Raw genomic sequence first — 25408 nt, 5'->3', positions numbered from 1 at the left:
GAGCTGAAAATGATGTTTTCTGGAAAGAGAAAGGCTGAAAAGGCACTCCAATTTCAAGGCAAGGCCTTCCAGAAGCCCCATGTTCAAAAGGACATGAAAGGCTACAACCGTGACGACTTTTGATATGTGAAACCTATGTTGCAACTTCGGAAGCCGTTTTCTCAAAACAGTTTTTTTTGCCACCTGTGTCGCTTGTCCCAGGGATTTCTTCGTGACTGCTGGGTCTATTTTGATTCCGTTTCTTGCATTACATTCCTTGATGAACTGTTCAGGTCGTGACACTTTTAGTTTTCCAGATTTGTTTTTTGTGATTTTTTTATTCAAATAATCGTTCACAGTTGACATGCCTGTTGCACATTAACCTCTAAAAAAATGAAAACTAAAAAAACATTGTGTTGTAAAAAAAAAATTCTAAAACTGTCACGACCTCGTCCATTCATTTAAGAATGCAAAGCACTTCGAACAAGTTTTCTATCGTGTTTTATAAGCCGCTCAAGCTCGGTACAAGCGGAACAGAAAGAAAATTTCATACATAAAAAAGTTATCAAAATATTAACTTCAAATTTTTATGGTGTTATCACAGAAGCATTTCCAGTTGCTGTGCCAATTTTCATCAAAATCCACAAAGAAATAAAAAAGTTGATTTTGAAAGCCACGTCCCCCCTTAATGCTGTGCCAATTTTCATCAAAATCCACAAAGAAATAAAAAGTTGATTTTGAAAGCCACGTCCCCCGTTTCTTTGTGGATTTTGATGAAAAATTGGCACAGCAACTGGAAATGCTTCTGTGATAACACCATAAAAATTTGAAGTTACTATTTTGATAACTTTTTTATGTATGAAATTTTCTTTCTGTTCCGCTTGTACCGAGCTTGAGCGGCTTATAAAACACGATAGAAAACTTGTTCGAAGTGCTTTGCATTCCCAAATGAATGGACGAGGTCGTGACAGTTTTAGAATTTTTTTTTTACAACACAATGTTTTTTAGTTTTCATTTTTTTAGAGGTTAATGTGCAACAGGCATGTCAACTGTGAACGATTATTTGATTAAAAAAATCACACAAAACAAATCTGGAAAACCAAAAGTGTCACGATCTGAACAGTTCATCAAGGAATGTAATGCAAGAAACGGAATCAAAATAGACCCAGCGGTCACGAAGAAATCCCTGGGACAAGCGACACAGGTGGCAAAAAAAACTGTTTTGAGAAAACGGCTTCCGAAGTTGCAACATAGGTTTCACATATCAAAAGTCGTCACGGTTGTAGTCTTTCATGTCCTTTTGAACATGGGGCTTCTGGAAGGCCTTGCCTTGAAATTAAAGTGTCTTTTCAGCCTTTCTCTTTCTAGAAAACATCATTTTCAGCTCCTCCGTGAAGAGTACATACCCCCTTTGCAAACCAAACGGAGGAGAGATGGGTTTCAATGGGCTTTCAATGCAAAGTAGGTTAGTTGGTTGGCTGTATCGCACTGGACAACCTCCTTTTGCAGTGTTGTCACCATTGCAACAAGTTAAGCATTTTTTTTACTTAAATTTGAACATTTTTGGCTTTTTTTTATGTTTTATCTTGCCTGGCACAGCAACTTAGTACTCATAGTGCAGGTGTTCATTGCCAAAAGTTTGCATACCACAAAGTTGAAAATGAGCTACTTTGAAGCTTGGTAGAGTATTCTGCATAACTCCCAACTTCAATGCAAGAGCATATTTTTTTACTACTTTTGACATTCAAGGCATCCAATATTTCTCGCAGCACAGCCAGTATGCCCTGAGCAATGGTATCAATAATTTCCCTAAAAAAATCACTGTTAAATGCTGCCACAGTAACGTACATTTTTAACGCAGAGAGCATATTTTTATTCCTTTATTACTAACTCAAACCTGTTTGCATGAAAATTACAAGTGCACGGGAAACGTTGCGCAAGAAAGGCGATATGGCTCGCGCGCATCGCAGCGCACGCTTACCGCGACATATCGAGCTTTGATTATACCTGATATGGCTGGTCAGGTCGCTTTTAAGATTAAAACTAACGTCGCAGGCATTAATTACAACTACTGGCGTTCAATCGTAACCGGTTGCCCAGTCATGTGATGCGCCAATGCGCGTCGGCTATGCCGTGCGCGCCGCAGCGTTTGACGCGTCGACCGTTTCTTTCTCAAGGCTAGCGAGCCCACAGTCAGAACACAGCAATAACTAAGCGTGTAAACATCGCAAATCCGACTAAAAGTTCACTTCACGAACCGCTATCGCAAGCGCGCACACCGCGTCACCCTCCGGGGTCTGGCGACGGTAAAGTCACGCGCACCACGAAGCGCTCGATGACCTCCGCCTTTCGAGCCACACAACTTCCCGTAATCTGGCTCGTTATCTCTGGCATTCCCATCGCGATAACGTCCGTGTTGAATACCACAGATTGAACACAAACTCGGCCGAGCGAAGCGGCGAAAATGAACTCAATCCGCTCGCTACGCAGCTCAGGCGGCCGCCATCTTGCGTTGCGCCCGCGACATCCAATCAGGAGGGTCGTTGTTCTGTGCCCCGACCGAGGACCAATAGCGCTTCAGCATCTATTTCTAGCTTCGTTTGTGCGTCGTTTCTTTTCTGCCGTTTGTGCGTTTGTGAATGAACGAAGATAAAAGAGACGAGCGGAACCGGAAAGACGATCGCTCGGCCGATCTAACCATATCAAAATGGCCGCGCCCGGTGGCACCGTTGCGGAGATAGAGCGCTCCGAAAATTGCCGTTTTTTCGCCCATTTGCGCTGATAGTTTGTCACCGCGCCTGACAAAAGTATTTTTTTATGCCTCTTTGCGACGCTTTTCAGCGTAAAAACTTTGCAGACGCACAGAATAGGAAACATAGAAGCCGAATACGTGGGTTTCAAAAAAACGATGTTTTGGTCATTTTTCCGAAGTTGAAAGCCGCGTCCCCCCTTAAATCCCTTCACGACGAGGCAGGTTTTCCCGAAACCGTTTGTCAACAAATCGTATTGCTGTCTGACGTTCCCTCAAGGCAGCTTACATTTTTAGCGATTTTAGTCTGGTCATTGAAACAGCTGCAATGAAATAATCTGATGACGGACAGCTGTAAAATCGAAAGTTAGACCAGTTGGACTGCGCACGGTTACCGGCAGATTGCACACAACGGATGGGGAACAACCCCCCTACTTGAGGCATTTCTTACTTTTTTCACCGAACGGAACGGGAACGATGCATGCATGGGAATAATAAAACCCGAACTTCACTCAACCCAATTTTTTTATTACATAAAAAGACTGACGAGGGCAGACTCGCCTCCGAGTGCACCACTTAGAGTATTCGATAGCCCTGTTTTCAATCTCACCGGAGTCGCGTTTATCGGCAGCGGCCTTGTTCTTGATGGTAGAGCGGACCATCTGCTTAGACAGGCCTGTAGTACTGGCGATGTCGGCAGTTTTTCACCCATGTTCAACAGCGTTAATTACGCTTAATTTATCCGACAGTGAAATCAGCTACCCTGCCGCTCATGCCGCTGGTCGCACAAATAAAAGCCACTGGCACTGGCTTGGCTTGGCTGCGCCAACGACCCGGCTGCCAGCAATGTTGCCAGACATAACAGTTTTCTTGCCAAAATAAACAAAGAAAAAGCACATCGGGTGCCGGCCCCGCGGAAGTCCGCTATAAACATTCAGTCGAAACAATGTTCGCCTAATATTTAGTCTGTTGTAGCCGACAGTCTGCTCTAGCCGGGTCCGTTATGAGCGGAGTGGACTCCATTTAAAATGCATGGGGACCAGACAAACCAACAGAAATGGTCTGTTGTAACCGAAAGTCCGTTGTTGCCGGATCCACTGTAACGAGCGTAGACTGTATTGCCATGAAGGCTATGGTGATGCATGGTATATAACTAAACAAAGTTTATTATGACCCACTTATGCTTCATAATGAACCACGAAGAAGTAAATGGTGAAGGAGTAGTCGAACAAATTGATGTGTGCTGTTGAAAATGGGTGAATTGTATCACGTGGTTCTTGGCTGTCCAGTGTTTATATTCTAGCTTTCCGGAAACGTGTAGTGGGCTTGGGAGCCAACTCCAAGAACCGAAAGTTGTTGATTTACACGGGCTGCAAAGTGTGTTGTATTTAGCCCGGTTGTGCTTTAAATTACTTGTTTGACTTTTGTGGGCCAAGCAGCGGGATTTTGTTATGAATGCCAGCCAACCTAATGAGTCGTAAATACATTTTTCTGGAGAAATTCGAATTGTTATCGTGGTTTGGATTTCAAATGAAAAATGTGGCTCACTCTGTGATTGCTTTTATTTTTCAGATAAAGTTGCTGCCGCTCTGTCGGACTCATTAGAAACAGCCCTCGCAAGCCTAAGCGGAACCAGCTGAACATAATAAAATGGAAGCCGAAACAATGAGTCTTGCGTCTTTGCGGTGCTTACCATGGTGGTGTTGACCTGTTGGGAGGTCAGCATGCCAATTTTGTGAACCTGTTTTGTTCTTGTACGTTAAAAAACCCCGTGGTTTACAAACTAGGTAAAACTTGTGGAATGCATGAAAAGGGAAATTTTCAGTTGGGGTTTAGATACATAGCAAGTAAGTGACACTGTCAGTGGTGAAATAATGTGCGAATAACTGAATAAATGTGCAGTGCATAAACCTGGGCAACTAGCCGTAGCTGTTGGAACGTGTGAAAACGGACTTGGATGGGAGAGACACTTCGGGCTCCTTGCTTGTTACGGTCAGCAGCCTTGTATGTTCTCGTGCTGTAAGTATGGCAACATTCCGTTCCTGAAAGGTACAAGCCAGGTGCTTCCTTTATGCACCCAGCACCACCTACTGGTTCACTTGGAAGACTCCTCCTATTCTTTTAAGGGGGACATTGCTCTTAAAATAACTTCTTTTAATGTTGAAGTATACACTGTGAAACCTGTCAGTCTTGCTGATTTTTTCCCTCTGATTTCAAGTATGCCGTTGTTTTTTGAGTCTGTCAATTAGTTCCCAAGATAATTAATGGCAATTAGTAATTTTTGGAGGAACAAATAGACAGAGCAGTGTTCTCTGGTGAGTGTAATGAGAGAAGCTGTTTTTTGATGCATTGCTTGGAACTAATTTTATCGCTCAATAAACTTTGGTGTTTTAAATGGGCATTCAAATTGGTTCCTTCCCACTGTTGTCATAAAAGTTTATTCAGCTGTAAAATTTGTTTCAAGTGGTGCATCAAAAAACGCTTCTCTTTTTTCATTCACCAGGGTTCATAGTATAGGAAAATATAGAGATTACAGCTTTATAACTAACACTGTTGTGTCTATTGTTCCTCCAAAAATGGATAATTAGTATCTCTAATCATCTTGGGAACTAATTGACAGACTCAAAAAACAATGGCATATTTGAAATCAGTGGGAAATAACCAGCAAGATGCTGTATGCACGCCGACAACGGACTTCATCAGAATGAACCATGTTGTTGCCTCACAATATTTGTTCACTGCTGAATAACGAATGCCAATATAAATGGCGTCGTGAGAGTTAGAGCACATACACATCGAAGTGGTAAGTGCATAGTTTCATTGGTCTTGGAAAACTACACGTGCAGCAAATGCCAGTGCTGCTGGGGACTGATGGCTATAGCTGCTGCGCTTGTACTGCTTGTGTTCATATGTAGCACATTGTTCGTGCAAAAAAAGAGGGATTTTTTGGAGTGTAAAACTATCCGAAGGGCTACTGGTTAGGCATCCGGCTGAGCACTTGCAGTTTAAACAAGCTAGGAGATATGCTCATGTTTTTGTGATATAGCTTGTTGCATTGCTTCTGTAATAACAGGATGAACGTCTTTCTCGTACTGTAGATCTGCTCGCTTTGTCCTATACTATATGAATACATTAAGAGGAGTATTTTGTTCTGTTTGTTTGTTTTTTATTCCAATAGAACTACAAAATAGGTAATTCCTTGAAATACACTGAAAAGTGGTAACATAACATGCTGAGCAATTAAAGCTTCCATTGTGTCAGTGCCAGCCTTGCTGAGAGGACGTTCCGTAGAATGATACATTTTTGGAGGATGGAAGTAAGCACTTTACTGTCTGTATTCAGCAATAAAATGACGATCTAGAAAATGTGATTTTTCTAAAATATGAGTTTAGCAGGACATTTTGTTGAAAGGCATCTTATGAGACGTGCAACACTGGCTGTCACAGATTATTGTTTGATCACCTTATTCTTGCAGTGCATGCATTTGTTATCGCTCTATGTCTTGCTATTTACACTGACCTAATGCAACGATACGATTATTGGTGGACTGGCTCAAAAATTAAAGTAGGCTGCGAGAAATTAATTTTCATTTATTGAACCGAGTGTTGCTACGGGTGCATGCTTGCGTTTGATAATATACGGCATTTTTTAGTTAGAATTACAGGATTACTGATTACAGCACGGTAAGCTAGTGAGAAACTATGCAGCACGCCACCCATCTTCTCTCTTTCTCACTTTTAGCGCATGTGCGTGCCACCATTTCCTCTCTCTCTCCCCATGTGTTTGCCTGAGTTGTTTCTTTTTGTCTGAGCGAGGACCTCGCCGGTCCTACTCGCGATGAGCTTTTGGCCCAACAGTTGTGATGGACTTATGCCAAGAGTGGGGCTTAAAAGAACTGAACCCTGAACACTGGCCAGCGTGAACAAGAAGTTCCACAGTGAAAGCCAAGAACTGTCCCACCAGTAAGCTTTCCTTTACTCTACGTCGCCCCTTTTCTTGTTTTCAAATTATTCTCCAGTTTCAATAAAAAAAAAGCTTTACTACTACCATAAAGAATATACGACACAACTTAAAAAAACTTTTTATTCTAAAACTACACCTCACCACGGGTTGTCGCGTAACCTTATTTTGACGCGTTATTTTCACGTATCTTACGTCCTTGTTAATGGCGGCGCCCAGTGACTGCGGGAGCTGCGTAGAAACTCGGTTCACATTTTGCTGGATGCTGTGCTATTTATTGCGGGGTTAGGCCCGGTGCGTATCTTTCAATCTGCAACAGCGCCGCGGCCGATCTGCCAAAATGACTGTCAAACAGAAAGGTGAGTTCAGGGCGCCCCACGGACGCTCGGCATATGTCTGAATTGAGCAGACGTCAAGCTTGCCTGCGTTTTACCGGTCAGGTGTTTCTCAAGAGACTTTGAAAGTCAAGGTGATCTCGGAGATCATCAAGGAACTCCTCGCAGCGCAGAAGGTGCAGAAAGATGTCAATCTCAACAGGTAGGCTGAACGTGATCGATTGTACGGTGAGGCTTTTTGCTCCACGCAGTAGAATTGTAGCCACAGCTGATCGCGCACGCCGTTTGCAGCGTCAAATGCCAAATCTCGTCCAAGTACGGACTCAGCTCCCAGCCGAAAATTGTCGATATTATCGCCGCCATGCCACCTGAATATAAGAAGGTAAGCGCGTATCATCAGCCCCGCTGAGTCGTTCACTTGAAAAAATCATCCGCGCAGGTCCTTTTGCCGAAGTTGAAGGCGAAGCCCGTACGCACCGCCAGTGGAGTAAGTTTAGCCGGCGCTCCAACGTTTACGAACACCGGCCTGAAACGAGTTTATTTGCAGATCGCAGTCGTGGCCGTCATGTGCAAGCCTCATCGATGCCCTCACATCAACATGACTGGCAATATCTGCGTGTAAGCGTTCACGCATATGTTGTCGACAACCAACCCCTGCATTTCGAGCACGTCAATTCGTGACTAGGTTCACAGATTCTGACTAGGATGTTGCCATGTCTCTCCGTAGGTACTGCCCTGGGGGTCCGGACTCGGACTTTGAATACTCCACTCAGTCGTACACAGGGTATGAGGTTAGTTGGCCGTCTTTTTATGTGCGCATTTGAGGGTGTACATCGTCTCTGTCTTTCTTGCTATGTTCTTGAAAAAAGCTAATAACCGCAGAGGAAGTTCAATTACAAAGCGGAACGGTTTAGTGCGTAGAATATTTGTGAAAATGCACTTTAGTCTCAACATCTGCACATCTGCAAACCAACTGTCCATCGTCTTGTTTTAAACCTGTATTTTCCAAATTGCAAATTAAGTGGGTTAAGCGGCACAGCCAAAGGAGTTTCTAGGTCAGTCTTGTAATTCCTCTTCTCAGTACAGCCCTTGTCATTTGTCTTGTCACTGTTTTCACTTAAATCCTTGTCAAATCTTCTTATTCCGTATTCTTATTCTTCTTATTACACTTTTTCGCTACACTTTCTCTCTTTGGGAAGTGCCGTTGTTTTTCATGAAGCAAGAAACTGGTGTACCTCCCCATGTATGGCTTGCCTAAAATTTCTTTATTCAAGATGAGAGCGAAGTTCTGTGTTTAATTGACTTTGCCAGTGGAAGGACCAAAGCACTTGCAGATTTCTGAGCCATGCAGATGAAAAAGCAAGTTGCATCAGGAGACATATTCATCCCTACAGCTGCCAGAATGAAGCTATGGCTCTGCATAGCAAACGAACACAGTTTTTGCAGCGTGTAAGCCTAATCAGTTACCCACTGCAGCACACACATGCTTAAGTGTGCCCTAGCTTGACCGTTTACGAGCCTGGAAGCATGTTTTAAGGCATCAGGTCATTTGCTAGAGAGTTAGTGAAGGTGAACTGGTGGTGTGTGCCAAACTTTAGTATTTTTAATTGCTGCCCCTCTTAGAAGCTCACCATGCTTGCATGAACCAGTTTTTAATTCGTATAACCAGCTTACGTTTACTCTTTTGTTGTTTTTGCTTTGTACAGCCAACATCTATGCGTGCCATCAGGGCCCGGTATGATCCTTTCCTCCAGACACGGCATAGGGTGGAACAGGTAAGCAGTGAATGCAATTGATTGATTGATCGTCGTTATTAATAGGGATTAACATTAATCTTGGCTATCGTACACTGGCTTTGATTTTGTAACCATAGTTACTATATCCTGCTTTGCGTCTTGAGCTTAATGCTATTACAATCAGTAAACTTATAAAGAGGTCTGCCAATGCGATGTCCACTTTATTGTGCCTTACAAGATTGGAGTGACGTAAAGGCAGTTGTTGGCGTACCCTATTGCACGTTAAAAAGCACACATAGGTTGGTGGGATTAGAGGCTGTGTTTAGCAGCCTAACAGGGCACCCAGCCCCTGTTTGCGAGAACAACAGTGCTTGTGGAAACTTGCTTAATATACTCTACATTAAAAAAAAAATAAAGCAGGAGTGAAAGCCAACTAACAAAGAGTGAACGCCATCTGAACACTTCTGTGCGTGCTTTTTTGTGTCCCGGTGATTTACCAGTCTTGAACAATTCCGGATAGACCAAGGACAGGATGTGCCATAGAAATGCATGAGCCAAACAGACAACTTGGCCAGTCCGCAAAGAGCCCTCTTGTGAACACAGCTTCGTCCAAAGAGCGGCGCATACGAGTGTCACCTTTGGGCCAGTAGCGCCTTGGTATTGCTGTTCGTGATATGTGTACAGGGTCTTAAGCCCGTATGGATTCCCCACTCCTCTATCACTCCCCGTATTACAGTGTACTAGAAGAGAGGTGTGTCTTTCGGAGCTCCTGTTGTATGCAGTGCCCCTGGCAGCTGCTGCTTACTAGTTGGTTTCAGAAGCTTTGTTTGTTAACTTAATCCTTATTTATTGCCCTAAATAGGCTCGTTTCTTCATTTTATGGTGTAAAGTTTCATAAAACTCGTCAAATAACGGTTTAGTTTGATTTAAAAACTTATAGGTGGTGCTGGCTGGAACAGGAGTTCCCTGGGGAATGCCTGCGCTCCATACAATTTTTTCATCGCAAAAGGGACCCGCGCTTTCCGTTGGTTTTTCCCTCCACACGACACTCCTTGCCTCCTAGCACACTGTACCTTTATGGCTGTCCCACATTGCAGCTGCAGCAGCTGGGCCACTCGGTGGACAAGGTGGAGTTCATCGTAATGGGGGGCACGTTCATGTGCCTGCCTGAGGAGTACCGGGACAAGTTTGTGCGCAGCCTGCACGACGCCCTATCGGGACACAGCAGCAACTCGGTCGCCGAAGCAGTGCGCTACAGCGAGCGGGCACGCACCAAGTGCATCGGCATCACCATCGAGACGCGCCCCGACTACTGCCTCAAGAGGCACCTCGGGTGAGCAGGGTCACTGCAAGCACCGCGAGCCCTGTCAGGAAGCAGCTGCCCCGTAGGCGTCTACGAATTTCCCCTACCTCCAAGTTTTGTCTTAACTTGTTGCGTGCCCCCGAGACAGTTCTTTTTGCTTCCGCTTCTTGTCCCTTTCTTAGGTAGTCGTTCTCCGGGCATCACATGAACTGGCCTGAGTATTTTTGTGCTTAATGTACCTTTTGCAGTACCTGACCGATCCTAAAATTTTCTGCATTAGTGCATGTATGGAGCACCAGTGGTTTCTCGATCCTGGGAATGAGGGTGTGTTCCAAAGCAAGAACCACTTGACCTTTTTTGTTGTTAATTTGGATACAGACGAGCTGTTTAAGCTGACATGAAGGTCAGCGAGACTCGAAGTAGCCTGGCTCTGTGTGGAGCTTCCGTACCACAAAGCCTGCATGTTTTGCAGCTTGCAAGTTCTGTGCAGTGTTGCTTAGCACTGCTTTATAAAATGTTGTAGCAGAGGAATTTGCCTTGAGTAGCCCTTCAATGTACGCTTGCATGTATTCCAGCTTTAATGGCTTACAGAGGGGTTTACTTGGTCTAGGGTCTATTTAAAATAATATAGTAGAACATAGTCTAAGCAAATCTGGAAGACACTGCAACAGCAACTATTGTTTGTATTGTTCTACTTGTAAGCGAAGTCGTTCAGCAAAAGTGCACGTGGTTACAGTAGCATACTACTTATTGTAACAATCTGCATCGATCCAGTTATCATTAGTATCACGTGACCCCCTTTTTTTTCTTTTTGTCGCAGGGACATGCTTCAATATGGCTGCACACGGCTAGAGATTGGCGTGCAGAGCGTCCACGAAGATGTGGCCAGAGACACAAACCGGTCTGCTTCAGTCACTGACTTTCTTACCTTCGGGATTCTTTGGTATCAGTGTCACTTGACATACCTTATTCTTGTTAGATGCGCTGAGATGCTTATGCGAGGATGTTTTGAACAGAGTTGTAAATTTGAAAGCAAGAAGTTCTGCCTGTGATCTTGTGGCAGGTTGATTTAAACATTATAGCAAGAGTGAAAGCAGTGATCACAACTAAGAATCGACACATACTGGTTTGAATATACAACTACGTCTATCCCACTACTGTCATATCAATGTTCAAAACTTGAAATTGACAAATGACATGGTATGCTGCCAACCTCTAGTGCTCTTTATCATAACTTACTTTCTGACTAGACTCGGTAAATTTGAAGATTAGAAACATTAATTAGTCGCATTTGCACGTGTTTCTTCCTGTCTTATTACAAATAAGACTGTTTTTGTCGTTGCATTGTGAGGTAAGGTGAATCAGCATTTACTGTTGGTCGGTAAAGTTTTGCGAACAAGTGCCAGAAATAAAGTATTTTTTCTAATTAAATGATATCTTAACTCTGTGTCTTTTCTTGCGATGGAAGGTGCAGCAAACTGGGATAGTTCCCATACTTACGTTAACGCAAAATTTCGACACAGTTTTTATTTTCAATCAGCTTGTCTCTAACCCTTTGATGCCCAAAATTTTATTATTTTGCTAAAGTGCGTGAGAAGTTTCTTATGATCTAAAAGGACTTCCGACATCACAAATATGAAGTCAGAAAAAAATTTAATTCATTAGGACGGACACTAGGGCACACTGGGAAACACTGGGCACTGGCTGCCCATATATCACTTGAACAAGAGAGCTACCTTGATCACCATGATTTCTGGTTCAAATCAAGACAATAATGTAATGTTTGTATTGCTATCATTTGTAATAACAATGAAATTGCACAATTTCGCTTACCTGTCACTAGGCCATTGGGCCACCCGGGCTCGATGCAAGTTGGCACGCGTAAAGAATATTTCTTTTAGCACACGTAAGTACGTGCTGCCCTCTCTTCTTAAATTTTTGAAGGTCCGGGATTATTTGTCTGTCGATAGATGGTGTTAAATGTCGAAAAAACCACAAAGTGCGAGAGAAAAAAATATTGTTTGAGTTGTTGCTCCTGGGCAACACTGAGCATCAAAGGGATAAGTGGCCTGTGTCCTTTCCTGTGTTCCAGTGGCCACACGGTGCGGGCGGTGTGCGAGTCCTTTCAACTTGCCAAGGACGCGGGCTTCAAAGTTGTGGCCCACATGATGCCGAACCTCCCAAATGTTGACTGGGAGCGTGACTACGACCAGTTTGTGGTGAGGGCAGCCTTTCGAAATGGTGGCTGAGAGCTGGTTGACAGCCTTGGATGTATCTCTGAGCTGTCCTCTTGAGAGTGTGGCCAACACACTTTACGTTAAGGTTGTTGTACAGGTGTTTACGGCAGACTTTAAATGATTCATGAGGTAAATACACTGAACTGAATCCTTATTGAACTGAGATAAATGCAAAATGTTGACAGTGCTGTTCCGTTGTCTTTTCTTTGTTGCGTAAGCTTTGTCTTTTTTTTTTGTCCCATTATCTTCGAGCGTCAACTCTCCTTGCAATAGAATTCTAAGCTTGGGATAGCTGAAAAGAGTTGACTGTTGTTAATTCTCAATAGACTTTGATTGAATGAAACAGAAAGTTGAGTTAAGTGAAACAGAAATACATATGTCACTTCGTACTTTCACAGGTCTTCTAAATGTCATCAGACTAGGTTATAAAATTTAATTACCCGCCGCGGTGGCTCAGTGGCTAAGGCGTTGCGCTGCTGAGCACGAGGTCGCGGGTTCGATTCCCGGCCGCGGCGGCCGCTTTTCTGATGGAGGCGAAAAGCAAAAACGCCCGTGTGTACGAGATTTCGGCGCACGATAAAGATCCCCAGGTGGTCAAAATTAATCCGGAGCCCTCCACTGCGGCGCGCCTCATCGCCTGCGTTGCGTCGGCGCGTTAAACCCTACAATCAATCAATATAAAATTTAATTACTCGAGGTAAAATTACCGAAAATTTACTCTAGGCGGACCTTGCACCTATGGGCGAAATTCATACATTTCATGCTTGGCTAGATTTATTAGTCCTGACATATTAAAAGAGAATGCAAAGACATCATAGCTATAATTAAGAGGAAAGAGTGGACAACTGGGCTGGCCTTGTAGTGAGAAGAACTGACGTCCGCTGGACCACGAGGGTAACAGAGTAGACACCAAGAGGCGGTATTGGAAGTAGGGGCAGGCCAATAACCCAAGGAGGGGTGAAATAGGAAAATTTGGGGGTCAAAAGATAAACTATGGCAGGGCAGGAGTGTGTGGAGGTCTATGGGAGAAGCCTTTGTCCTGCAGTGGACCTAGTTGGCTGTTGGTGATGTAGAAATTACTGCAGCAATAGATGTATAGGGCTGTTCGTTTTCGGGTTTTATATATATTTTTTCAAATTGGGAGTAAAAATTGGGTGCTTTGCCTCAAACCGATATTCGGGCAGAAATCAGGTTATTTTGTAAAGCCATTCTAAAATTGAGGTTTTTTTTGCGTTGAATCTACAGGTGTACTGAGTAATGCACTCAGTTTACTTTATCAGAAGGTATCACGAGCTTCTTAACTCTTAAAGCGTTAAAATTGGTGTTTGTTTCAAGCTTGTAATCGTGCGCACATCAGGGTTTTCTCGCAAATACTCTGCAAAATTTGGTGTTTGTTTGGAAATGAACTACTAATCATGACAGTAAAGAGCAGTGATAAGAAATGAAACATTTTATTTACAAAAAGCTTGTCGTAGATTTTTTACATCGTTGTTTACAGACATTATCAACTGCATGCTGAACATGTTTGATTGTTGAACGTACCTCAGCTGGGAGGAAGTTCTGTCGACAACACAGCTTTCATTAACTAGGCCCAACAATGTCAGTGCAGAATTTGTCAGCCAGGGGTAGCGAGCGGTAGTGTCGGGCCAATACTCAATGAGTTCGACAGCTGTGTTTGGGGGGCTTGCTTCCAGCAAGTACTGGATGAGAACAGCGGACCGTACGCATCAGCGTACGATTGTGCACATCGCTACTTTGAAAGGTCCATCCGGAGAGAAATCAGGTTTAAAATCCAATCCAATCCAAATCCAATCCAATCCAATGCTCCTCACGCATGCGCAGCACGGCTCTCCAGGAGCCACGCAAAACTGCTCAACTTCTTCTCTCTCTCTCTAACCTTTTGTGAACCTTTTATTTTGTTCTTGTTAACCTTTTGTGAACCTTTTGTTCACAGATGTTTCGATTTACACGATGAACCCAATACCAAAAAATCGGGTATAATCGAGTTTTACCCGCAAACAAACAACCCTATAAATGTATAGTTAGAAATGTGATCTATTGGTTTGTTGTGGCAACTTCAAAAAGGCATTGGATTTGCCTCACATGTGAACCCACTTTCTCCCGTGGTGCACAGGAACTGTTTGAGAACCCGGCATTCCGGATGGACGGCCTCAAGATCTACCCGACCTTGGTGATACGGGGGACGGGCCTATACGAGCTGTGGAAGACCGGCCGCTACCGCAGCTACCCGCCAGGCTTCCTGGTGGACCTCATCGCACGCATCTTGGCCCTGGTGCCACCGTGGACGCGCATCTACCGCGTGCAGAGGTCAGTGCAACCGTCATGCAGTGCGGGCCATTTCATTGTCACCCGCAATAATTCTGCGCTTGCTTGAGTATTCTTCTACCCACTTTGAACGAAACCTATCACAGCAAAAAAATTAAAAAAAAATTTTCGTTGAAGTGAATAATGAACACGAAAGAGGCAACTTTACTTGAGCTTGTATTGCCAAATTTAATTACTCAGATGGACGTCCAGCCTGAATATGTTTTTTTCCATAAATATTTAGACAGCAGTTCTTATGAAATGAAAATCAGGGTATCAAATATACGTTTGTTAAGTTTTTCATTTTTTAAAATTCGTAGTTTTGGTTAGATTACTTTTATGTGCAAGCATAGTGTGAGGTATCAGGTTTTTCTTGCCATTTATTACAACAAATGTTACTGTAAAGTTCCCAGAGAACGCCCTCCCCCCGAAACATCACCCACCACCCTTTACGGGTGAAATACAGTCGAGTCCACTTATAACAATATTGAGGTGCCATGAAAATATCATTGTTATAACCGATTATTGTTATAAGCGGGTTATGCCGAAAATAACAAAGAAAACGTGACAAACAAGAGCATTTAATGCGCAACGATGTCTGCGCGTGCGGGGACAGGAGGATCGAGGCGACAGTGACCACAGAACAGGAACAGTGACAACAGGCAAGGAAAACGACGCTGGTAAGCACCAGACTCGGAACACGTGCAAACGGCGGAGCTGGAGATGTGGCCAAATTAGCGAAGAATAGGGGAGGTCGGCACAGTGCACACAGCGCTGCTGCTGCGGCGGCTTAGGCGCCCCGGTGCTTTTTCTACAGGCGGCGCACCCTCAGAATGGACTGCCCCACTGCCCGTACAGGCGCCCATCCGGTCCTCCTCCCCCTCCTCCGCGTCGCCGCGGCAGGCGAAAGCAGCGGTGGCATGCGAGCCTCTTCGGCGCGCACTCGCCGCGTGCGAGGCCAAGTGCGCTATCGCCTGGCCGTCGCGCGTATGCTCTCATGCCTTTTGCGTAATAGGCGGGGTTGGGGTGGCATTGTCGCAGCGTTTTTGCATTTTTGTTTCGTTCAGGGTTGGTTCCAGTGCCCACATTTAATTGTTATAACCGATATTGCATCATGACAGCATTGTTATAAGCGGTTTATTTTGCCATAGAATACAATGAAAAGCCGACGGTGCCGCGGCTGTCCATTGTTATATCCGATATATTGTTAAAACCGGTATTGTTATAAGTGGACTCGACTGTAGTCAATTTACTGAAAGACTCCAAAGATTGCCCACCCCGTAAAATCAATAGCTTTAGCGTCCGATGAGTGAACAAAATAAACCTGAATCAGCTATTTACGTGTTGATGCAGTCATTTATTTGTCCTTTCTGCGCTTGACCCAAAAGTTCGCCCATCTCAAATTTTTTCTTAATATCTCCGCAGTTTTGGTGGGCGGTGCAACCACCTTTTCATAGTTTTTTGCACCTGACCTGAAATTTCGCCCATCTCATATTTTTTTCTTGACATCACTGTACTTTGGGCGGGCGTTCGGAACTTCGGACATGAGCAGAAAAGAAACAAACCGTTGAGTTCCAAAGGCAGCTGTTGTGACGGATCGCGTAGCTCTATAGCCCTCGTGTCCTCTTTTCTTTCCAGGGACATCCCGATGCCGCTGGTGACCTCTGGTGTGGAGCACGGCAACCTTCGGGAGCTGGCCCTAGCCCGCATGAAGGACTTTGGCACCCGTTGTCGAGACGTGCGTACGCGCGAAGTGGGCATCCAGGAGATCCACCACAGGGTGCAGCCAGACCAGGTAAGGGAAGGAAAGATTACAAAAACAGCAAAATTTATTGACTGTATGGAGTGCTAGCACGACTTGGGTTCCCAACAGCAGCTGTGTGCTGTTTAAATATCCGTGACAACTTTATACCTTGTAACGAAACCCAGACCCTACCTTTATATTCTGTGCTCTATGCCCATGCTGCACTCTGAGGTACATATTGTGGTATGTTTTATTGCTCGTAGCTTTAAATGTTGCATGGCAAAGGGGCCAACCAAGCCTGATTTCTTGGCAAAAGTTGCAAATTGAAAAGATTGAAAAAAAAAGGGGGGGGGGGGGGGGGTAATGAAATACGGTACTATTAACTAGGGGTGTGCAAATATCAATTTTTTAATTTCGAAGCGAATTCGAATAATAAAAACAAAGTTCGAATCGAATCGAATATTTTTCGAATACGAATACTTGTTTTTTTTTGTAAAATTAAAGTTTTCACCATCTAGGGACACAAAAACTGCAACTTCATTGCGCAACAAATCACAAAGAAAAATTAGGAATTACACAATATCATTGCACTCAACAGGTTAAGGTCTGCACTCACTTAAATGTTAACATGGAGAAAGGTTAACTGCTCGACATGTTCGGGGAGCAGTGACAACCTCCTGCTCGTCACGACTCCACCAGATACCGCAAACAGCCGCTCACTTGACACACTAGTGGCTAGCATGCCCGAGCCCGTGCACATTGCCGCGCGCTGATACAGTAAAATCTCGATGAAACAAATCTCGCGGGACCGCGAAAAAAAATTCCCCGCATTTCCCCCAGGGGAAGAATGTGAAAGTGCGAATGCACGAGTTGAATTTGCGCGGTTCGGTAATGTTCGCGAAAGAGAGATCACACACACACACACAACTACAAAGAAAGAAAGATGCATTTATTCACAGACACCTATTTGTGTTGTCGTACTTGATTGCTAGAGCGGATCTCAGCTTTGAAATTTCGTGTCAGTACTCCTTTAAGCAGGTGCATTAGCCCTTCTCACGCCCGATTCTTGGCCAATCCCCCACGTGGGTATGTGCTATGTCAGCGGCCAGGCTGCGCGCGCCCATCTCCACGTGCGCGGACATCGCCGGTGGACGCAGGTTCAGGGTCGCTTAAGAAGTGCATTGCACTTAATATTCGTATCATCCGAAATTCGTATGAGCCAACACAGACCAAAAAATTGGGCGCTGAAAAAAGTTTTCGTTTATTTCTTTTCTTGCATTCGCGGGAAGAAATTCGTGATTTTTCCTGCTTTTTTTAACCCCCATGTCGCAAAGCAGCCCTTTCTGGAGCACGTAAAGCTTCGCGCTCGTCTCCTCACTCGCTGTGGCTGTGCCCAAGCTCGCTACACGCCGCAACAGTCAAGCGTGAACCGCATGGTGCGTTTTTGCACGCGATTCGCTCGCCTCGGCTCTGCGAGCGCTGTATTTTCACGCCCGCATCGACGATTTCGCGCCCGCGGTAGCGCCTACCTCGGTCAGAAAATGACGCACGACGCGCGCGGCAGAATGGAGGAGCCCGACTACTTGCGATGAGGCTGTCCCCGCCGGAGATGGTTAGGCTTAGTACCCCGGCAAATATTTTATGGGCGCTTTCACTAGCGGCGCGGATGATGTTTTATAGTACCATTTTCGCATGCATTATCAGCTCCTTTACCGCACAATCAACGTCGTGTCTCGCTTGAGCCGCATTTTAAAGAGCGGTTAGAAGCGGTCGCTCGAGCGCCCGCGCCACTTCGCGGCTGGAGCCGACGCCATGTTGACGCCGCCGGCCCGGCCGCGCCGCGCGCAGCGTGGGGCTGGTTTCGCGGCGGTGTCAGCGCGCGTTGGGCGTGCGCGGAGCGTTTTCGCGAGCAGAAAACGACAGCCCGGCCGTTTCTGGAGAAAGAGTGACAAACAGGGGAGCGAGGGCCGTCACTTGCTCGTTCGGCAGTCGGGTGCCTCGCCGGCTCGTTCGTTTCTTCCGCCGGGCCGCGCAGGTCCGTTCGTAACAGCCGAAATTTTTCCCATTGCAAACAATGCTATTTCGCCGGGACTTTTCGGAAATTCGTATCATCCCGAAATTCGCACCCCCAGAATCATATCATCGAGAGTCCACTGTAACTACGAATAAACACCGATACAGTCTGCGAAAGCACGTGCCGTTCGCCGTGTATATGCTTCGCGACTTTGCTGCTGAGACACGCTCTGATTTTTTTTTTTTTTGTTAGTTTTGGGTGGCTCGAATATTTCGAACAATAAAAGTGTCGGTCGAATCGAATCGAATACTAAAAAATTCGAATCGAATATTCGAAGTTTTGAATATTCGCACATCCCTACTATTAACACCAGCTGAATCCAGCTGTTGTAATGCTGCACTAGCTTCCAAGTTTATTCGTAAGGCTGTTTTGGTCTGCTGTAAAGTCATGCTACATTTAATTTTGTAGTTTAGGTGGCTTTGTTCATATGTGATATTGTACGGGATGTGCATTTCACTAGTTTTGTAGTCTGGTGTACACTGTTGACTGCGGTTAGCTTACTTGACATTGTACCAAAGGCTGCCATCATTTTTGCAGTTGAGACTTCCCAGCTGTGTGAAATCATGACAAACTTTCAGTCCGTTAGCATAGTTCCTGAGCACTATGTTTGTATAACGTTATTATTTCCTTGCTAAAGTTATTGTGCCCATGCTGCTGTTTCAGTAGCTATATCTAACCTGTCTCATGCCTCTGCTATTTGTTGGAGAAGGCTTTTTTTTTTTGCTATTACTTTGCTGGTCATGTGCCGTTCTTCCACTCTCCCAGCATTTCATGTGGGAAACGTTAATCCTAGCTACATTTTACTGACACACGTTGACAAGAGTAGCCCAAGATCTTTCGCAACATTGGACATCACCATCATCACCAGCCTATCTATGCCCAGTGCAGGGAAAAGGCCTCTCCCATGGATCTCCAATTATCCCGGCCCTGTGCTAACCGCGACCAATCTATCCCCGCAACGCAGACTTCTTGATCTCATCTGCACATCTAACTTTCTGCCGCCCCCTGCTGCGCTTGCCTTCTCTAGGGATCCACTCTGTTACCCTTAATGACCAATGGTTATCTTGCCTTCGCATTGCATGCCCTGCCCACATGAATTTTGTCTTCTTAATTTCTACTAATATGTCCTTAAGACACGTTTGTTCCCCGACCCAGCCCGCTCTCTTCTTGTCCCTTAATGTTACACCTATCATCCTCTGTTCCATTGCATGCTGAGTCACCCTCAGTTTAAGTTGAACCCTCTTAGTGAGCCTCCAAGTTTCTGCCCGTAGGTCATTGGTCATTGGTCATTAGCGCATAAATAGGCAATGGGTTTCCATGTAGAAGGGCACGCTTCAATTGTGCGATTCACGCACACCGTGACCAAACCATCGGCTGTCTCATCCATGCAGGTGGAGTTGATCCGTCGGGACTACGTGGCCAATGGCGGGTGGGAGACGTTCCTGTCCTACGAGGACCCCCGGCAGGACATCCTGGTCGGACTGCTTCGTCTGCGCAAGTGCTCCCCCGACACTTTCCGCACCGAGCTGCTCAACGGGTGCTCCATCGTGCGCGAGCTACACGTGTATCCTTTCTCGCTCGAACCTTTGACTCCCGTCAGGAACAAAAGTGTTTTCGGATTGCAGTACGAAGTTTCCGTCACACGGCAGGATTCTTGCTCAAAATTCACAAGCTTCTTTTGTACTTGTTTTTTTGTGTGCCCTGGCTACAGAGCCTGCCTCATTGTGAAGCAAGGCTTTGTAGGGGAGTATTTGATGATGAGGTTGACCTAATTTATTGTGTGCTTACTATGAATAACAGTTTTTTTTGTTGGTAAAGGGCGAGTGTCAGGGGCATTAGAATGGCTGTTTTAGCTTATCCTAACTCGGGGCCTTTAGTTTTACCATTATTCATAGTTTATATTTACTGTGAAAAAAAGAATTCTCGACAGAGGAGTGGAAATATGCTAAGGAAGAAAAATGAAATTCACTGTTGCAACCATTCTGAAAAGAGAAAAAAATTAATTTCCTTTTTCTCACCTGCCATCCATTTTTTTATTTACCCTCGAGACGGAATGTGCTTGGAATGTGGACGTTGAGCTGATTTTTTTTTTCGTGTGTGTAGCACTTGAACTGTAACGGCAATTCTCAGAGATTGTGGTTGACTGTTGTCAGTTAGAAGGCTGATATGGAAGTATAAAATTAGTATGTAGAAAAACAGTGCAAAAGACTGGACAGAGAAAGGAACCACAAACCACAGGCACTGATTTTGCACTCTTTTTATTCGTATCGCAATGTACCAACTGGCCCTTCAGCAAACTCTCCCACAAAAATAACTTTTCAGCTTCATTTGACTCAAGAGTTTGGTTTATTACTACCTATCCCACTGGAACAGCAGTTTCTAAAATCTGTGCGTGTGTGCATGAACTGTTGATCCTTGACTGATTGTGTGCCCAGCTACGGCAGTGTGGTTCCTGTGAGTGCCCGTGACCCCACCAAGTTTCAGCATCAGGTAGGATATGATGGGAGGTTACTCTCATGCCACTCATTTATTTAGTGTTTTTATATTTCTTGTTAAAGGCCTCAACAGGGTCACTTGGACTGCCTATAAGATTGTCCACTTGTTTGCAGTAATATTCGTGGATATAACTAGGGAGGTGGTACATTATTTTCGGCGTCATTTCTATACAACCTGTTAGAGCCCTTTCTATATTTAGTTTATGGGGTACTGTGGGTCAGGAGAGAATCCATGAGGTTTTGAAAAGGTGCCTTATTGCAAAAAATGTTTGTGGCTCTGTGGCATGCAGCAGCTTTGTATCCGTGTTGAAGGACAGTTGTCGGCAAGTTTGGCCTTGGCAGCTTCTTTAAATGTGGAAGTGTCGCTTGGCTAGGTTGGCAAAAGTGCACACGCAGCTGGCGCCTGAAAAATAAAATGAAGGAAGCTCACACTAATGCATAAGACTTGAAGGTCGCGAAGCTGTAAGCAACCTTCACAACCATCACGAAGTTTTAAGTTCATGATTGCACCCAATTTGCTTGTTCTTCGCTGCCGCAACAACCTTTAGTCCACCAGTGTTGCTATAAATGTGAGCTTCTGTAATTTTTTTTTAGTTACAATTATTGGACATCACCTTGGAGGGGTGTACGCTATGACTTGTCTCGCTCGTTCAGAGCAGGTGTTGCCATGATTATGGCGAACGCTGGAGTCTTTCTCATTCCGGGCAAGTGTTGCCACAATTATGGCGTACTCTGGAGCTTTTTTTTTTGGCAATCTTCTCCCAAGTGGGTATGCTTGGCTTGACAAACGTGCACCAGGGACGCTGCGCTGTCATCGTGAGGCACACACACAGGAGCGCACAAGATTTTCTTGTTTTTTAACTGCTGGACGGTTGCCGCAATCTTGGCCGATCTCCCTAAGTGGGTATGCTTAACTTGACGAAAACGTGTGGGGGGGACGCTGTGCAGGCATTGCGAGGAACGCACACACGAGCACTAGGCATTTTCTTGGTTTTGTTAACTACTGGGCCGTCGTCACAAGGCCCGCGATCAAATGCGCGCGCTTGGCAATTTCTTGGTATTTTTAACTGCGTACACAAAAAAATACGATTTGTTAAATAGCTTCTCTGTTAAAAAAATGTCCGCACACAATTACGTCCACAGTCAGAGCTTTTCCTTCTTCCTTTCTTTTGAGTGTACCTCATCATTTGCACTGACCTGGATTGCCTAAACAGTCCCTCATGCTTAATGTTTATTGCATTTGTACCGCACGGCAGGGTTTTGGAACACTGCTTATGGAAGAAGCAGAGCGGATCGCTCGTGAAGAGCATGGTTCTCACAAGTTGGCTGTCATCTCAGGTGGGTGGTTTCATCACGACACCACACTGAAATAAGGTCGAGGAAACAGTCGTTATAAACATTGCAGTTTGAAATCAAAAGAGAACGTCAAATAGATAAGTCCACTGTGGACGCATCTTAAAAATGAAGGAATTTCTTTATGTGGGTGAACACATAAAACTCAGTTTTTAATTAATTAATTGCTGCTGGGGCTTGAGTTCAATTCCTAGCACACAGTTTGTTTTCTAAAAATCTCCTTCATCTCATTAATGTTGCAGGGATATAGGTCCCTAGTTTGAGACCACGGTAAAAAATGGTTCCCAAGCTGTTTGGGAAATCAATGACTCTTAGTTTCGCCTGCTTTTTCAGTAGAGAGCTGCTCAGTTTTATTGAAATGCTGACCTCTTTTGTATTTTGGTGTAAAAATCCCCGAGATAAAATACAAAGCTGGTGATAACAAAAAACCATGAGACAAATCGGATTAGAAAAAAAAAAAAGACTTTTTTTGGCATAGCCTTGCCTGACTTATGTCACATGAAAAAGCTAAACTTGCAGTGGCATCTCTTAGAGACCAGCTATCTTCAATGCTGATGCATGATTGCATTGTTGTTTCAGGGGTAGGCACTCGCAACTACTACCGCAAACTGGGCTACGAGCTGGATGGCCCGTACATGTCGAAGCTGCTGGTTGCGGACCCTGCATGATGTATATGGGTTTTTTAAAGAGAGCGTTGCCTCTGTTTCACAACCAGAGAACAGTCGCTTCTGGGAAGAAAACAAATTAAAGACTTGCTGTAGTTTACTCGTGCTGTTTCTTTAAAGCCCACGGTGAGAAGTGTTCCAGCTCTTTCTTTGTCTTGGGAGTGATCTTGATGTGCAAACAGGTGCTTGCTTACATGAAGGATTTAGTGGATACAGACTGCACATGAGTGTACGCTAGCTGCTTGTGGACAGTTTATGCATTCCGAATGGTCTGCTCATGCTTTGAGCAGAAAGCCATTGAATCTGGTATTTTTTAACGAAGAAAAAAACTGGCGAAGCTTGCGCTAAGTCATGCAAGGCTTGAACCATAACGAAGCTGCGGGATTCTTTCTACGTGAGCACTGAAGGACACGTCACCACACATTTGCGCAAGTTTGAAATTGTTTATTCCCATGTTTTGTCGTCGCTTTGCACTGTGCTAGTAGTAGTCATCGTCATGTGCATCGATATCGTCGTGTTCCTCGTGCGAAGCATTACATGCGCGGTAGCGCTCGACGACAACTGGGGCGCAGCGGCAGTGTGTACGTGTACGTCACATGTGCTATGATTATGGAGTCGCGTTGAGGTTTCGTGAATCAGGTGTTGCACCACCTGTGCCGTTGTGTGTTGCTAGGCAACGCAAGGCGCTCCACAGGGTTACAGTTTTTCTCTTTTTTTTTTCTAAAGCCACTGTGTGAGCCGAGGATGGTCGGCGGTCGCCGCAGGGCCTGCACACACGCACGCTCAGTATTTTTAATGAGTTACACGTTAGACGCCACACATTACAGCCAGCTATACCAGCTCCGCTGTCAGAAAATTACGAGGACAATTGCCACACCAATTGATTGTTTCAACTTGCCCCCACACTACACCCAAAAAAATAAACGTATGGCATGTGGTGGCGCATACTAGTCTACCCAAACTCTTCACAGACAGTAGCAGATGGGGCGCCCACTGCTCCCATTTGGCGAGAAGCGAAATGTTACGTCACTCTCCCTTGAGCTCTCACTCACCCCAGCCGGCTTGTATCGGCTATGAAATGTTCACAACATTGCATGTATTCACATGCGTCGAGCGAATGGGACAGCGTAACAGTACCTATACCTGATCAAGTGACGCCAAATGCACACTTTGATAATTGTTCTTGTGTCGAAACAGTCGAACACATTTTATTACAATGTGCCGCCTACATGGAACCGCAAACACATTTCTTTGAAATCATTGAACGCCTAGAACAGAAACCAATAACTTTCAAGATTATTTTAGCACCATGGATTTGTCCCTCGAAGCAGCGCCATGCTCTACGGAGTTTGTTCTCCTATTTGGATGACATTGGCCTAATTTCAAATTGTAAATTATGTGACCTACACTCATGCGTGTAAGGCCGTCATCGCGCCAAGTCCGCGACAGCTTTTTTTTCTTTTTCTTTCCTTCCCAGCTCTTTCTTGGGCCTTTTCTTCCCCTGTCCTCAAACCTCAGCAGAGTAGCGTGTAGGGGGCTGTAAACGTCGGCAAACCTCTCTGCTTTTTCAATAAAGAGCCTTCTCTCCCTGTCATGTTACTGACCATAACTGCACTGTCATTTCAAATCACGTGATCATTGTGCAGTTTTTTACTGTGTGAGCAATAGAAGGCTCAAGTCAGCGAACAAATTTATGTTGTTGATCCATGGACACTGATGGAACAGAAGACGACAGGACATGTGCCGAGAGAGGTAATGCAAAGTTGAGCTGGCACTGGCAGCAGCTGGCCAAGTGGAGTGCGAAGCAAGTAGGTGCAAAAGGAGATGGAATGAGAATGATGGCGTTGAAGTATTGGTACACTACGAAAGGAGATACAGGCCGACAAAGCCACTGCTAAAGCAGCCACTGAGAGGGTTAGAGGCAAAGCACGGCTGGCACAGTGTGCAAGGTGCGTTAGAGAAACATTGTGCGACCTTAGAATTCCGAAGATTGAGCAATATGCATGCACGTTGTACCGAGTTTTAAATTTTAAATGAACAAGAATGATGTGTCATGCATTCTTAAAGATCCGCCAATAGAACTTCCACTCACTTTGCTTGCTTCACTGCAAATGAACTGGGGCCACGCTTCATACATGTCCACATTAATTTATTTGCGCAAAGGAAACCTCAGATGTATTTGAAGAAAAATATAAGTGCATAAGCGAAAGTACCAGTGTTTTCGTAAGGAAGAATACCCATGTTGGTTTTCATGATAGCAAATGCAAAAAAAAGACGCACACTAAGAGCAAACACTAAAACAAAGCTTGTTTTCTCGATCTGCTGCAAGCACACTGCTATCGAAAGATGAAAAGCCATGCCCGGGATTTATATTGGCTGTGATACGGGTTTTATAGCATGCACATCAGAATGAGACTCACACCGGTGGGAAACGTGATAACGTTGGCCAGTGG

The 25408-nt window shown here is 44.8% G+C and overlaps 2 protein-coding genes across 2 annotated transcripts in view; both read left to right on the top strand.

Annotated features, from left to right (window-relative positions):
* The window catches only part of Ns1 (Nucleostemin 1), a 45888-nt gene extending 41494 nt beyond the window's left edge, over window positions 1-4394 (top strand). The window contains exon 14 of the mRNA XM_077690593.1: window positions 4301-4394. Coding sequence (XP_077546719.1) covers window positions 4301-4368 — 68 coding nt within the window. The 3' untranslated portion in view covers window positions 4369-4394. The remainder of the gene's footprint in view (window positions 1-4300) is intronic.
* A 2489-nt stretch (window positions 4395-6883) lies between these two features.
* Window positions 6884-23055, top strand: Elp3 (elongator complex protein 3). The gene is made up of 16 exons (XM_077690594.1): window positions 6884-7047; window positions 7129-7225; window positions 7315-7405; window positions 7463-7510; window positions 7571-7641; window positions 7751-7814; window positions 8730-8798; window positions 9857-10092; window positions 10883-10963; window positions 12155-12281; window positions 14434-14627; window positions 16263-16419; window positions 19834-20006; window positions 20878-20932; window positions 22194-22275; window positions 22870-23055. Exons 1-16 carry the CDS (start codon window positions 7029-7031, stop codon window positions 22956-22958), a joined length of 1653 nt encoding a protein of 550 aa, XP_077546720.1. The 5' UTR covers window positions 6884-7028; the 3' UTR covers window positions 22959-23055.
* Window positions 23056-25408: the final 2353 nt, after the last annotated feature.

This window comes from Haemaphysalis longicornis, unplaced genomic scaffold (genome assembly GCF_048455015.1).
Source record: "Haemaphysalis longicornis isolate Haplotype H1 unplaced genomic scaffold, Haemaphysalis longicornis Haplotype H1 scaffold_10, whole genome shotgun sequence".
NCBI lineage: Eukaryota > Metazoa > Arthropoda > Arachnida > Ixodida > Ixodidae > Haemaphysalis > Haemaphysalis longicornis.
Note: the sequence above shows the minus strand (reverse complement) of the source record. Positions and strands in the feature narration are given on the sequence as shown.